Consider the following 15,852-nt stretch of genomic DNA (forward strand, 5'->3'; position numbering starts at 1 on the left):
TGTGATATGATGCATTACATTTATGTCTCAGTGTGATCTTCTGCTGCTATTTTGTACAATTTTTAATCCTGCAAGTCAGATTTGTTTTATATTTCTCATTAGAGCCTAACCCATACTGGACTTCTGAGACTGGTGGTGAGGCTTACATTTGATATATCAGCATCTCTGACCCCCTAAACGTGGTTCTTAAAGAATCATGACCACGACATAAACAGTTTCAGACATTTTACAGAGTAAAAACCAACTTGTCAGTGCTCTCTGGTGAAGACTCTGTTTCTATAATGATCTCAAATATACGGTTGGAATTTCGGTACTTTATACATGTACAAAGATACCAATATACCTGTGACTAAAATCGATAATATCTGCCATGCCGATGTATCAGTCTGGCTCGAATTTCCATTCATACATGTCTACCTTCACAATGAAAAAAATAGATTACATTTGTTCTATGTCTTTACATATTGTCTTTGCTGTGTTCCTTTACAGTTTGCAGACAAGACCTCAACCAGGATTTTAGATATTTCTGACTAGCCATGAAAAACTTCAGTATATTTATCTTAATATGTTCTTCTTCACGTGTATTCATTTAACTGTATTACAATTATATTTTAAGTAAATGTAATGTCAGTTGTCTAAATGTTGTAGGCCTAAACCTTTTTGGTCTAAAAAATAGTCTAGTAGTAGTAGTCAGTAACCCTATACTGCTTGTGTTTGCTCTTCTATCTTGCACAGATCTAGATCTCACGGCGGAGCGTAAACGCGCGATATTATGATTTCCCGTTAGCCCCCGCGCGCAGAGCCATTCGATGGAGGATGAGGTAGCCATGTTGTAGCGGTGACAAGAGCGAGTTGGTGGAAAAGCACAAACCGGAGAAATTTGGTGTAGAATCTGTTCTGTTAACCAGACGGTTCGGAGGAGCCGTACATCCAGTTCCCTGTTCAGACTGCTGAGTTCTAGAAGACACCATGAGCGGCGGGACGCCATACCTCGGCAGCAAAATCAGCCTAATTTCGAAGGCCGAGATTCGCTACGAAGGAATCCTCTACACTATTGACACGGAGAACTCGACTGTCGCACTTGCTAAAGGTAACACAGCTAGTCGGCTAATGCTACATTAACATCAGCTAGCATGCGTTTATGTTGTTATCGTCTCTGTGCGACTGTGCAGTCTTTATTGATATTTTCTGAATAAATATTAAAATATTATTTGGTGCCACACGGCCGTGACGTTACAGGTTTAATCCAGAGCCGCAACGTGAACACATTAATTACGTTAACCATGTGGCAAGCGGTAGCTTGCTAGCATACGCTAACAGGTTAGCAGCAGCATGCTAGAAAGCCATAGCGATATCATTAACGAGCGGTAGGCTAGGATGCTAAAACATTCGTCAAGTAAGTTAATAGCAACGTTACTTCGGCCGGACGAACAACTTTTTTTTTTTGCAGCAACGAAAACAACTGGTAACTTATTTTTTTTCCTAATGCTATGAAGGAAGAGTAAATGTTAATCTGTATTTGAGACATGAGTCAGCTTTCCAAACTGACTGCTAACGTTAGCGGGTTGGCTAGCTGCAGGTAAGCAGTGCCTGCAGCAGCCGTGCAGTGACATGTTAAAATAAACCAAAAAGGAAGTGTTGATGTCACGTTGACTAACAGCCGTTAAGTTTTTAGTTTGATTTGCTAACGAAGCGGCTTAAGTGTCTGTGTGGCAGGCTGACGTCATTCAGTGCGCACTCATCTCACCTGTTCACTAACAACAGATTATGACGACAAACTATTTAATGAAACTTCCACCTCAGCAGCCTTTAGCCTTCTAGTGAGCAGCCAGGTACAGCCAAGTTTGACGGTGAAGTACACATCATTGTAAATAAGGTTGTGGTTCGTGTGTGTATACATGTATCATTAGAGATCAACTAAACATTTGTCTGCAACCATTTGGATTATCAATTAAGTCATATTCAAGCACAAAAGTGTCTTCTGCTTCCAGCCTCTCAGTTGTGAAGATTTGCAGCTTCTCTTTGTCTCATGTGACAGTAAACTGAAGAGCTTTGGGTTTTCGATGGTTGGTCAGGCATAACAAGATAGCACCACGTGCTTTGGGAAATTGCAGTGGTTATTGTTGAAAAAATTGTGATGTCCTCATTTGAGTATATAGTCTGACAACAGTCTAAAACTCAAAGATATTCGATTTATTATCATAGAAGATCTATGAAATCTGGACCTGCTTCGACACATACTACCTCACTATTATTTATTCTTTAAACGTTTCAGTGCAATACATATATAGTCATACACAACAGTACAATACATACATATACATTGTTGTTGTGTATGTTTTTTGTTTTCTATTTCTTATTTTTATATTTTTGCTACTTTCTACTCTTGAATGGGAGCACCAGTACTGTACAATTTCCCCCCTGGGATCAATAAAGTATTTCTGATTATGAAGATGAAGAAAATTTCAGAAATGATTTATTGAATATATTTAAGAATTAAGCACTATGGCTAAAGCTTGTTTTGCACAGATATGTGATGTGAGTAGCTGACAACGTACCACTGCATTTTGTGCTGTAGTGCCACAATTCACCAGGCAGTCATCTTAATTGAACACGCCTTTAAATAGATATAGTACAATCTGACACTGACATTGACCAAGATTTTATTGGACCCATCTCGCCCAGTGTGCCATGCAATGGACCTGTAAGATCACTGTTACTGACAAGTGTTAGGAGCCGTAAAGGAAGGAGTCCCCATCAGCCTCAAAGTAACTCCAGTCTTTAAAATCTGTACAAATATATTGTAACATAACTCGGTGGACATATATATGATATATATAAAAATGAATTGGTGAAGTGAGTATTGCTATATTTAAACATGTCCCACCTGTGAATTAGCCTCCTTTGACCCGTGATGCTAACTGTGAGCTGTTTCCTCCTTGTTAGTACGGTCCTTTGGCACGGAGGACCGCCCCACTGACAGGCCCATCCCGCCTCGAGATGACACCTTCGAGTACATCATCTTCAGAGGCAGCGACATCAAAGACCTGACTGTGTGTGAGCCTCCCAAACCAACATGCTCTCTTCCTCAGGACCCTGCTATTGTCCAGGTACGTTTTCACACAAACACGTGCAACCTGATGGGATGTTTAGCATTACTGTTTGAAGCTTTTGTACTTCACAATGTAACATTAACCATCTCTGTTTTCCTCCTTAGTCGTCCATGAGCTCCAGCTCCTCGTCTTCTGCTGCCGCTGCCCCAACCCCGTTCCAGTCTGCTGGTTCCTATGGCCTCTTCAACCGGGCTCCAGTTCCTGCCTATAACCAGTTCAGCGCCAGTCCCCTGGTTTCCCCTCAGTTTGGACCAGTTGGTGTTGGTAAGCACAACAATTTGGGTCATTATAGAGGCTACAGTATATAAAACGTTATTTGTGAAACAGCTTGTTCTTCGGCCTGTTTTATGGGTCTAACTATAAAAACGCACTGTGGGAGCAGGGACTCAGCTGGGCATGATATCCAAGGGTTCAGGGTCTCTTCATGACTCTTGTACCACGTAAAGCATGCCATAGAAATCGAGGAGGGATTGATTGGTAGCGTCAGTGTGACTTCGATGCCTTCACTTTCCTCCTCTACATGTATAGTAACAATGCTTAGTTGTTACTAGTTACAGTAACATAAATACTGTGTGACTGAATATAACCTTCACTGAGGTGGATTTAATAGTATAATAAAATAGTGTACATTTATTACTAATAGTATTAAAGTTCTGTGTCAGAAGTTTTAGTGTCCCACAGCTACTTCTGTAAAATTATGTTTCTCCTGTTTGGAGATTAAGCCAATTACTTAACCAGCCACAATAGAGTAGCTACTATTAGCAAAATATTGATATTTAGCTTACCGTCATTGATTTTAAATTGGGTGGACAAAGTAATAGAAACACCTGTCAGTATAACACAATACACTTCATACAGGTAAATCAACACATCTCTAACACAAACTGAACATCTCCATGAAGGAGGATTTATTATAGCTTTCTTGTTACAATTAGTTCATCGGCAGAAAATTAATTGGCAATCATTTAGATAATAATAAACAGTCGATTTAGTCATTTATTAAGCCAAACATTTTCTGGTTCCAGAATATTATGCTTTTCTATGTCATACGTGATAGTTAACTGAATATCTCTGGCAGCCAAAATGACATTTGAAGAATGATGCAGGGCATTTTTTAACTATTTTCTGACATTTTGTATTCAGCGTTCAATACATAATGAAAGAAATCACCCTGGTCTGAGTGTACTTTGTCAGTTTTCATTTTTAACACTCTACAGACTCAAAACCAGTTTACCTTTAGTGTATCTTATTATGGGACATGCCGACAGTGTCAGTCGTCATTGGTCAGGTGATGTTATGATACAGCCTTAGTTATAACACTAAGTGTGGTTTACTTTACATCAGTTTCCTCATCTCAGATAGTCCTTGGTACACAGTGATGCAGAGCAGCAAAGTAGGAACCAATAGTGTTGTTGCCCTGAATACTCTGATGTTCCTCCCTATGCAGGAAGGTCAGTGCCCTCCCTTGTGAGTGACACAAGCACAGCCTCGACCCAGTCCCAGAGCAGTGCTCGTGGCTCTGCTCTGTCCTCTGACTCGCGGTCTGTTGGTACCCTCGTAACCGAAGGTAAAAACCTGTAGAAAGCCACTTGAAAGGGAATCACAGCCCAGTGTCTACTCTGACTCCATCGTTTACAACAGTGTGAACTCTCTACACGAAGAAGTGCTGCTTCACTTACTAGCAGAATCCATTTTCACCGTTTGCATTCTTTGGCATTTGTAATGTTTGATAGATTGACATAGATGACACATGAAATGTTTGAACTTCTTTCTTTCCTTGAATGTTGAAATTATGAAGAGACCTGTACTGACCCACTGTGTAATGACAGTAGAGACATGACTGAGATTCATCTTTGCAAAACGCCTCCAGTATCAAAAGTTGCACGGTAGTAAATTTAAAGGATTGTTTCCTCGTGCCCAGAACATAACTACATGCTCTTCACAATAACCTGCCTGTCCTGTTGAATCACTTTAGTGCCTGTAGGCTTACAGCCCCAGACTGTGATGGAGATGAGCTTTTGAAAAGTTTGAAACTATTTCCAGAGAACCGTCCTGACACTGAAGCTGCTTTCACACCTGTAGCTCCTTTCATTTGTTCTGCATCAAGGAAAAAAAGATCTTCTCTTGTTCAGTTCTAGTTCATGTTAATGTTTAGACTGACTTCTACAAACCAAGAGGAGTGAGTCGTGTGGACTGACAGGAAAATCATTGATTGGACAGTTCTGGTGATGTCATCCTGCATCATCAGCGCTACAAAAGAAATGTCAGCAGTTCATGCAGCACTTTACTGAACCTGATGTGTTTATGGATCATCTCTGGTGTCACAAAGAGCTCACCAAGAACTGACTGACTGTGAGCGTTATTAGTCCAGACTGGAACTGGACCTCAAATATGATAATAAAATAAATAGTGATAAACAGGTAGAAATAGGAGGGGGGAAAAGAGGCATTATGTTTTGTAATGTGTGGCCGCTATATTTCACTCATTTTATTCAGTTTGTGAACTGCTTAAATACTTGTAGTGGGACACAAGCAGGACACACTTCTGTCTTTAATATTTAAGTCCAGTGAAATGTAACGGACACAGATACACAACGCATAGATTGATGCACGTAATGCAGAACCAAATTTTCACGATTCCACTCAGAAACATTTAGGCTCTCATCGTTTGTGCACATGAATAAATCCAGACTAAATATCACTGAAAATCCTCAAACTAACACAAATGTCATATTTCCATCATGTTCTCCACATGGTTCTCCATCGTTTGAGCTTTGACCAGAGCTCTTTTAATGACGCCATCTCGTCGTGTCCCCTCCTTCTTCTGCAATGGTTTAATGGCAGCGACTTGAGAATCAGCTCCACCAGCTGTTTATCTCCATCAACCAGTCAACTCAGCAGTGGATGAAACAAGCAGCAGGTCCGGTTTTCTTTGGATGATTTTCTCAAAATTCAGTTCAAAGTTGATTTGGATGAAACTTGGCTAGAGGATAGGGTTGGACGATATTTTAATATCAAAGCGTGATCAATCATCTGATCGAGATATATATCGTACATCGCAGCATAGCCTAAAAATACTGAGATATTATTTATAAGCAATATCGCACAGCCCTACTAGACACCCTCCTTTTCAGCAGGTTGGTGTTCGATTGTTTGACCCACACCCAAGCTGAATTGACAGCTTTCACATCAGCCCATACAAACCAAACTAATTGGACAAACAGGTAATTTAAACCAAACAGCTGAGGTGAGAAAGCATCCTGAGGTTCAGCTCCTGCTTGGTGCAGTTTGTGTCTAGAAAATGAGCCCAGCTGGTTCATTGTTTTCCTTTTTAAACAGCATGATGGACCTCTGTCTGGGTGCTGTTGGTGGTCCAATCAATGCTGACTAATGATCAGGTTGATTTAGTTCAGTCATTGTGAGCGGTGTGTACCACTAACCCTGATCTCTGCCCCGATTTTCCCCCAGGCCGCAGCAGCCCCGGTCTGGACCCTCTGCGGAAGAGCCCCACCCTGGAGCAGGTGATCCAAACTGCCCCGACCACCACCACCACAGCTTCCGCCCCCGGCCTGGGACGCAGGAGCCCTACCCACGGCCGCACGGCCCCCTCCACCGTGGGTCACAACAGCCAGAAGGTCCAGCACCAGGATGGCGTGGACACAAGGAGGGGTGAGACTGTCAGGGGAGGCCGCAGCAGCCAGGGCTGGTCTGCACCCCGAACCATCTCCGCCTCTCACATCACTGCTGTAGATAGGGCTTCCACTGCAGGGCTTACCCACTCTATCTTTAGCCACTCAGGTGAGACCTCAGACCACACATCAGCACATTAGTGATCTGTGCTGCTGTCATGTGTGAGTTATATTTATGCCTTGTTCCTGAGCGCACAAAGGACTCTTTAAACACAGGAAAAAATGCAAAAAATGATGTAATTTGAGCAAACACATGTATCCTGAGCTCAATAAATGTATTTGTAATGTTTGTAATGTTTTATCTATTATTCACACAAGTGAAGATAACCTCTTTAACTCAGTTTTACTAATGTTCCCTGTCTGTTGCTGCTGTGTTCACAAACCTTTGGACACATAATAAAAACAGAAGAAAAAAAAAATAGAGTTGAAATATAGTGGAAAGTTTTTAAGTTTGTTTGACTTTTAAATCTTAGGAAAAACATTTTAATGACAGCAGCTTTCCAAAGTTAGTTTGTATTATGGATTTGGGACACAGCTGATACTTAACTAAGCTAATGGGCTAATTTGATTCCAGCTACACAGCCATGGACTCACAATCATTAATGTACAGTTGTCACGGTAAAAACAGCTTTAACTGTTTCAGTAAACTGTTGCTGGGCAGCGTGCGCTCCATCTCCTTTAAATGTTCTTTAAAAATATTGGAAACTGAGCGGGTGTACAAAGGTTTGTGAACACAGCAGGAACCCTGAGAGGAAATGAGTAAAACTGAAAAAGACGTTCTCATTGTGCACTTTTGTAGATAATAGTGAAGACACAAACACATTTATTGAGGATCAAATAGATTGTTTTGCCCAAATTAGATTTTCCTTTGCATGATTTCTCTACAAAATATAATCCATGTGCTTGCAAAAAAGTTTTTCTGTGCTGTGAATGTTGCAGGGCGGCTCAGGAAGGAGGCACAAACAACTCCATAGTCACGTAGTAAAGAGTCATTTCAACTTTGTGTGATTTGTTAACATTTTGTTCCAGAGGTCCCACATTTGAAAGCGTTGTGCCTTTGTCTGAAGGTAGGAGACTAGTTCCACCAGGGCTGTTTTGTCATGACTGACGTTGTTTCGGAAGACTAAAAGACTCTGCTGTTCCAGGCACAGACGTCCCGAAAGTCCCCAAACCAGAGTCTGAGCAGGCGCGAGGTGAAGGCAGGGATACCAGTAAACGTTCCACAGGTTAAACCCCCCTCTGCTCTGAAACCATCCTCAACAGCCCATTCAGACTCTGCATGCCTGTTAAGCTTTCCTTTTGGACAGTGGAGCCCATACACTCATCCTCTACAACCACTCGACCCTGATCACCCCTCTTTGACGTGTTTTTCTTTGCTAGTGAACATGTGTGCAGATTGACATGCTGTTCATGTCAATGGACTCGAGGCGATGAGACACGTCTCCTGGTTTTCAGACGGCGTTTTCATGCTCAGTGAATACCTGAGAATGCTACCTGAATGATTTACTGCATTTCCTCCATGTTTGATGTGAATTTTATTTCTGTAAAGCTAACATCTGAAGTTATTTTATGGCTCTTTGCTGACTCATTGTGAAAGACTGAGAACTCCTCTGCCATAGTGGACGTGTGCTTTGGTTTACTACCTCATGTGATGCCATGTAATTTGTTTTGTGTTAACTGGTGTTTTTGTTCTGCACTACCTCTTTTTATTTTATAGTTATAAAAGATAATGTATTCTTAATTCTGTTTTCAGTGGCTGCTGGTGCACCAGCTAACCGGCGTGGCCGAGGGGGCGGACACCGCGGCAGAGGGCGCTTCAACGTTCGCCGAGATGGACCCATGAAGTTTGAGAAAGACTTTGACTTTGAGAGCGCTAACGCCCAGTTCAACAAGGAGGAGATTGACAGAGAGTTTCAGAGCAAGCTGAAGTTGAAAGGTATTTCTGCTTTGACCAAATCCATTATGAAATTATGTTTAAGTTGACTTGCACGTTGCAAAGTGCTGCTAAATGAGATCTGATGCTGAGCTGTTTTGACCCGTGTTGTAAATGTATGGAAAGTAGAAAAGTTTTCTGCTGCTGAACTTGAAATATTGGCTAAAGAGACACTTTTGGAAATGCAAGCATACTGTAAGAATAACAGTATGAGAAAATATTAGACAAATATCTTTATCATGATGATTGAACAAGAGAAAATCAGTGTAGAAGATTTATGAGTAACTTTTAAACTCCTTTGACGAGATCAGCGTACATGGATAAAGTATAGACTAAGCGTGTCAAAAATAAGAGGCTGGTGCTTTGTAATGCATCTTTTAGCGCCTTTAGTAAATAAGGACAAAGACAATTTGACTGTTTCGAGCCTTTTCAAAAAGGGCCACGGTAAATATCTCCCTTGTTTATTGTTATCAAGGCAGGAGTGTGACTGTGTCCATTATCTCTTCACTCAGATGAGAAGACGGAGAAAGCAGTCAACGGAGAGGATAAGGGGGACTCAGGCGTGGAAACCCAGAACAGCGAGGGTAACGCTGACGAGGAGTGTGACCCGCTCGGCCCCAACTGCTACTACGACAAGTCCAAGTCTTTCTTCGACAACATCTCCTGTGACGATACTAGGTACGAGTCCCAGTCAGCCACTTGGCGTAAATGAATGTGGGACACGATGACACAAGAAGCAGAAGAACACAGCTGTGTACTTCCTTCCGCTGCCAGCACTGTAACAACGTATGACAGATGTTTCCTTCACAATGACACGACTGTGTTGTCTGTTTCTATTTCACCAGGAAAGCAAATGAGAAGACTGGAGGCTCGGTTTTTCCAAGGTAAGCGTTCATCTTGTCATGTGACTCTGTGCTACTAAAGCCGGGCTCAGATGACAGAATTTATCCCCGATTTATCCCCGATTCACCCCTCCAGACAATCGGAGGAGAAATCTGGTCTGGGACCTCAGTCGATACCGATGTTAGGCCCAGATTATCTGGTAATGTGAGGGGTTTACAGATCCAGTCTTAAACCTCCCGACGTGCTCGCAGACTCATCGTGCCGCCCCAATCATTTCAAACATGTTTGATATTTAGTTTGTTCTCACTGCAGAGCATCACTACAGCAAGTTGTTGCACCACGTCAGTCTCCATTTTGTTTATGTCTGCTTCCCCTTGAGATGTTCAAATCTTGCAGTGTGTGCATGTTTGAGATTAGAGAGAAGAAGAAAAAACCAAACTTTATGGCCGTACAGCACTAAATTGCCGGAGTAACCCTTTAACTTTCTATTTTGATTGAGAGGCAGTAAGGATGTACTCAACTGTTCCAGTAAACTGTTGTCATACACAACAGTTTTCTCTGCTGTGGAAATATCTTCTAGCTTTACTTTCTGTAATCTGTCTGACGTGATGTCGTTTGACATCATCAAAAACCAGCAGGCCGGAGTCTGTTTCACTAGTAACATCCTTTTTGTCCCTACTATGGGAACCTAACATGCAGGTGAGATAAAGACTGGTGTCTCTGGACAGGAATATTCTCGTAACTGGTTTATTCACAGAGATCAGTTATCAGAGCTGACTGCTCTTCATCACTTCCTGTGATTTCTCCTCCTTCAGGGAGCGGAGGCAGACCTGGGCAGAGGAGCGGAGGATGAATGCAGAGACGTTCGGCATCCCTCTTCGTCAGGGCCGAGGACGCGGAGGTTACCGTGGACGTGGCGGTATGGGCTTCCGTGGAGGTCGGGGTCGTTCGGCTAGCCGAGGGTCCTTCGGGCCGCCGCAGGGAGGTGGCAGTTTCAGGGGTGGATACAGAGGAAACCAGGCTGGCCGGGAGTTTGCCGACTTATCGGCATACAGGGTAAAAGTTCATTTACATGCTTTAATTGGAGGCTGTTTTCAGATAGGAATTGTGGAATGTGAATAACTTTTCTGTGAAAAAAAGGGAAAATAACCTCTGATGTAATAAACTCCACAAATAGGGACCAGGACCAATAGAAAGTGCATCAAAGTACTAACTGAAGAAATATTGATTGATTTAGTTTGATTTTGAAGTTTCTCTTTAAGTGACTTGAGTGAAGACTCCCTGAGCTGCTCATTGGAGCTTCTTACTGAATTGGTGACACACTCTGGGCTTCTAATAGCGGAGACTGCCCTCTTTAGAATCTCTCAACTGCCAACAACAATCTTCTGTTCCTCATTACCTCACAGAACAGTCCCGTATTGCTGTTGGACATGAACTTTTCTCACTGTCTGGCCGCCTTGTTATGATCAATTACTATATTACTATATATTTTTTTATTACTACGGCAGCAAATCCTGATATTTGAGAAGCGCTAAATGTAAGTACCTGAACAATTAAATCAATGATGAAAATAGATTAAACCCTAAAATGAGGTTTTAAGAGCACTGTTGGGTACTACAATAAAATCGTTAAGATTTTATCCAACTGATGATACTGACTGATCCTCAAAATATTGATAAATAAATAAATGGATCATTTAGTTTTAAAAATCAGGGTAGATAAAAGTCCTTTAAGGCCTCTCTAAAAGTTGTTGGCGTCTTTTTTTAATTCTGTGTTTTTTTTGTTCTTGTCTTTTTGTTTTTGTCCTTTTCTTCCAGAAGGACAACAAAGTGGCTGCGTAGTCTCAATGGGAGGAAGATTCTGCAGAAAGGTGGAACTTCTTCACGCTTCAGTGGAAAACAAATAGTTTGGGTTGCTATTTTGTTGACTAAAATAATGAAGATTGTCTACTAGTTGTACATTTGTCACCAGCACTGGGGTAGACTGCTTGAATACAACGATGGAAACAACAACAACGCAGTTTATCAGAGAAACATTTTAAAAAAAGTCCAGATCTCTTCAAAGTAATTTCCAGGTGGCTGAAATAATTATGTGTAAATGTCATATTTCAGAGGGATGTGAGTCATGTTTTTGGTCTTCTCCTCTCCTAAACATGTATTTGATGATATTTTGTTAGCTGTCGACGGTCGTCCGCAGGAGTTGTGTGACTCACTGACATAGCTTTATTTGGGGGTTGGGTTCAGTATATCCTGTAACGTAACTTCAGCACCAAACAGCCCGCAGGGTCTCAGTCACCCCTTTCTAACATGTATTTTTCTACTATTACATAGACATTCATCCTGTTGTGTAGTCCGCTCGCTCACTATCACTCCCCGCCTGTCTTCAGTCGCAGTGCTTGTGATTCTTCGCTTCTCACCTGAAATCTCTCTCACAGTCAACTTTTCTTTTCTTTCTCATCCATCTGAAAGTGTTTACTTGCGTTAACAGTGTAGAAGGTGTTTCTTCACTAGGTGTCACATTTTAACATTAGTGTAGGGAGCCAGTGGTAGACGTCAACATGTGTATTCCACTGGTTTTTGTGGTAGTTTTCACTCCCAGTCCACAAGCTAACTCGGTCTGGGATGTAGATGGATCATAGGTCAAATTTCAGTCGCTTTCTTTTTATCTTCTTATTTTTCTTATTTCCTTCATTCAAGAGTCACTGGTAATTAAAGGTGCTTTTACAGTTTGTTTCAGTTAGTTAGAGCCGCAGTGTAATTCACACAGATGAGGACTAAAATCTCTTAAATAGCTTAAAGCTTCCCAGCAGATAGGCCTGATCAGTGTGGAAGATTTAAGATGCCTAAAATAAAACACATCTAATTAAGTGAAATACAAACCCTTTTTTTTTTTCTTTTTTCTTTTTCTTTTTTTGGACTTATGTATCAATTTACTGTCATAATTCAAAGAAAAACATGTTTAAAGGACAGATAAGTGTTTTGTTTTTAATAACTGAATAGTTTGAGGTGTTTTATGTTTGTCCAGCAGAGAGCAGCACAGACCTGCCAACACTGAATACAAAGCACTGTTATCATGAGGGGCTTTTTCTTTTTAGAAATGGAAAAACTGAATAGAAGCGCCCAAAAGACCATTTATTAAGTATCAAGTATAATTACTAAGGTTCAACATTATGTATTAATTGTAGTTGATTCATGGCCTCTGCTGCTGGACATTGGAATATAATACACCTTCACTTTGTTGTCTGTTGTAAAAGACAAAGTTAAATAATCGTCCTTTTAACATGTTTTTCATTGAATTGTGACACTATGTGTATTGTATTTCACTTTATTTCTTTGTTTGATTTGTTTTTATTTGGGCATTTTGAATCCTCCACAGATGAAGGTGTTTGCACTTTTCTAGCTATTCCAGATGTTGTTCCTCATTCATACAGTGTATGTTTAGTTGTTTGTCGGGCTGCTTCATGAGACACACTAATTTAAACTGCTCTACATTTTGACACAAGCCATAGGCTCACCAGGTCTCCTTTAATCCACCTGTTACCATAAAACTCCACATTCACTTTTAAAAACCAACTCAACCTCTGAGGTCCCCTCCAGACATGTATCGACGCCAGTAACTTTGTCCCACGGCGCTGCAGCTACAGGAAGTGATGTCAACTATAAATAGAAAATAAAAGATGAGCTAGCTGTCTGCGTGTAGCAACATAGTTTTCTAGCAATATTCATACTTATTTTTGGAGTTATGAAGGATTGGGTCTAATGATTTATGACTGAATAATCTGACGCCTTCCTGGCCTGGCATGACTCAAGTACTTAAACTCTTTCAGTGGTTTTTTGATCTGATGTGGCAGGAAATGTAGAGAGTTCCATTTATGCGAAGTTTATGAGAAATAATGCTGTTTTGAGATTGTATTCGGCAACACAGACTGTGTAATGTCCCGATAACTAACTCCCCCAAGAAGGAACTGGTTACAGATGGAGATGGATTTGAGGAATATTGTTCTTCACAGACCTGGGTCGAACACTGTCGACAAAGACATTTTCATCAGAGAAAAGGCCAAATCGACTTTCAGTTACTTTCCAGCTAATTTTCTTCAGTGTCTTGGGCATTCGTAGCAGTTTAAAATGTACGCAAGTTAAAAGAAGATCTTTCTTGACCCAGGTCTGATTCCAAAAAGTTGTTTTAATACAATGTCTGCTTCATGGTTTTGACTCGAAAAAGGAGAAAATCCCCAAATTATAGTGAAAAGATGTCCGCCTGACATGCAAAACTACCTTTAAAGTACTTAAATTGTGCTCAGGAAATGTAGAGAAAATGTTTTTTCTTGATTCGCCTTAATGCTAGAGAATAACAGCTAACGTCACATCGAAGATTTGAGGAACGAAAACGAGAGATTTGAGACTTGGTCTGGTATTGCTGTTGAACTCGAATGCACAAGACTTTTTAATTGTTGATGATAAATGCAATTGAACTTCAATGTTTCCTCACTGTTATAGAAGCTATTCCTTTGCATTAAGGCGCTAATAACCATTTGTTTAGCCCATGTGAGAGTTTTTGGGAGCTTTGAGTTGGATACAACAAGCGAAGCTGCTGTTCAGACAGATGTGGCATGTTTCTATGGAGCCTGGAGTGTTTCACCACAATAGATATAAACATCAATTGATAAATAAATTAATCAGAATACTGCACATTTCTTAAGTATTTAAATCATGTATTATTAAAACTCAAAGTAAAATAAAAACATCAATAAAGTTCATTTGTCTTGCAAAACTTTATTTCCTTATTTTGGCTTTTAATGAAGTTAGAAAGTGAAGTCGTACATTTTGTATTAAAAGCTTCCATATTCAGTCTCATTAGTTACATTATAATGATGACGAAATGGAAATGTTAAAGCAGGAAACGAATTAATGTTCAGATTGAGATTGAAACTGAGGCAGACAGAAAACCAAGAAGAATTCATTTAAAATCAATAATTCACCATTGTAATTATATTTTTATTATATTTTTACTTTGGGTTTCAAAATGCATCATTTAAATGTAGTGAATTTATAATGGATTTTTTGAAATTGATCAATGTATTAATTGATTTAGCTTATCATTAAACTCCATGTTTTCATTCATCTTCAGCCCATAAAATCAAACCTCGTCAGCAGATGAATGTTTTGGACGCCGTCTGAAGCTGCTGCAGAAGTCAAACGTGGCTGAAAGCTTCTGACTTTTCTTGATGTGTCCAAACTGATTCGGTCTCTGATCCAGGCGTCCAGTCTGGGACAGAAATCTGCTTTTGTTTGTTGAAGCAATTCAGGGGTCCTTCAGGGGGAACCGGCTCGATTACAGACAGCAGTGGTGCTCAACTTTTCAGAGCTGGAAAGGAAATCATGTTTAAACAAATGTTCCAGAAGCTTCTGGCAGGGCTGGATTACAGGCCGGGACCCAGACCCTCAGAGGGCCTGAAAACTCCTGGTTCAGTTTATGTTGGGATCACATGGTGCATTTTACTACATAAATGTGTTCTTTATCGTGTTACCACAAACTATTTAAAAACCAACACACAGTAAACAGGCACTGGGGGGGTGCCTGTACTCATTATTATACTTGGTTTAATATAAAGTATAAAGTGAACGCTGAGATGTCAGAAGTGTATTTGGGTTGTCTGATTGGAAAGGGGGGGGTGTATGTGCCTGGACACTTAAAGGAAGCCCTTTAGTTCTTCACGTCAGGTTTGACTGGTGTTGTATTTAAATGCACACAACACTACATGATGCTCGTATTTGTCAGTCGCCACAAAACTGGGTGCAAACATTTTTTGATAAAGAATAATGGCCAAGGTTGTTGATGCAATAACTGAGACGAGTGTTGGCGGTTTGATCATCGGGGGTGGAAAGCAGGCGGGCCGACGTCATGTTTGCTTTTCGCGTCTGACTTCCTTTAACACTCTGGAGTCACAGCCACATGTTTTGTCTTTGAACCCAGCATGGCGTCCTCCTCTGTGGGCCTCAGTGGACTGGGGTTTTTATTAAGAGCAAATAAACTGTTGTTCATTAGTTTGTGTCGGCCTCCATCTCTTCTCTGTTCTTCAGATGTGGAATGTAAGTGACAAAAGAAATCTAGATGCCTAAAAGTCCCCTCCAGACATGTATTGAAGTTGCTGTACTTTGAGTAATAGTTTGTATCTTCAGTTATCTTGTTGAAATCTCCTCCATTCACAATCCAGTCTCAGTCTTTCTGCGCTGGAGGCTTCAAGTTTCTACATCATACTTGTAGAAGTAGAATAT

General features: G+C 40.8%; 1 protein-coding gene across 5 annotated transcripts; it reads left to right on the forward strand.

Annotated features, from left to right (window-relative positions):
* The first annotated feature begins 820 nt into the window (after window positions 1-820).
* Window positions 821-15,621, forward strand: lsm14aa (LSM14A mRNA processing body assembly factor a). Of its 5 annotated transcripts, XM_070906909.1 has the most exons (11): window positions 821-1,090; window positions 2,947-3,110; window positions 3,218-3,413; window positions 4,561-4,680; window positions 6,581-6,781; window positions 7,947-8,027; window positions 8,555-8,737; window positions 9,247-9,412; window positions 9,580-9,618; window positions 10,393-10,633; window positions 11,395-15,621. In XM_070906909.1, exons 1-11 carry the CDS (start codon window positions 970-972, stop codon window positions 11,416-11,418), a joined length of 1,536 nt encoding a protein of 511 aa, XP_070763010.1. In that variant the 5' UTR covers window positions 821-969; the 3' UTR covers window positions 11,419-15,621. The 5 variants fall into 5 exon arrangements, with proteins under 5 accessions (XP_070763010.1, XP_070763009.1, XP_070763008.1 ...); XM_070906908.1 differs by lacking the exon at window positions 4,561-4,680 and having other exon boundaries at window positions 3,218-3,377; window positions 6,581-6,910; window positions 9,247-9,424; XM_070906907.1 differs by lacking the exon at window positions 4,561-4,680 and having other exon boundaries at window positions 3,218-3,377; window positions 6,581-6,910.
* Window positions 15,622-15,852: the final 231 nt, after the last annotated feature.

Source organism: Enoplosus armatus, chromosome 6 (assembly GCF_043641665.1).
Source record: "Enoplosus armatus isolate fEnoArm2 chromosome 6, fEnoArm2.hap1, whole genome shotgun sequence".
Taxonomy (NCBI): Eukaryota; Metazoa; Chordata; class Actinopteri; order Centrarchiformes; family Enoplosidae; genus Enoplosus; species Enoplosus armatus.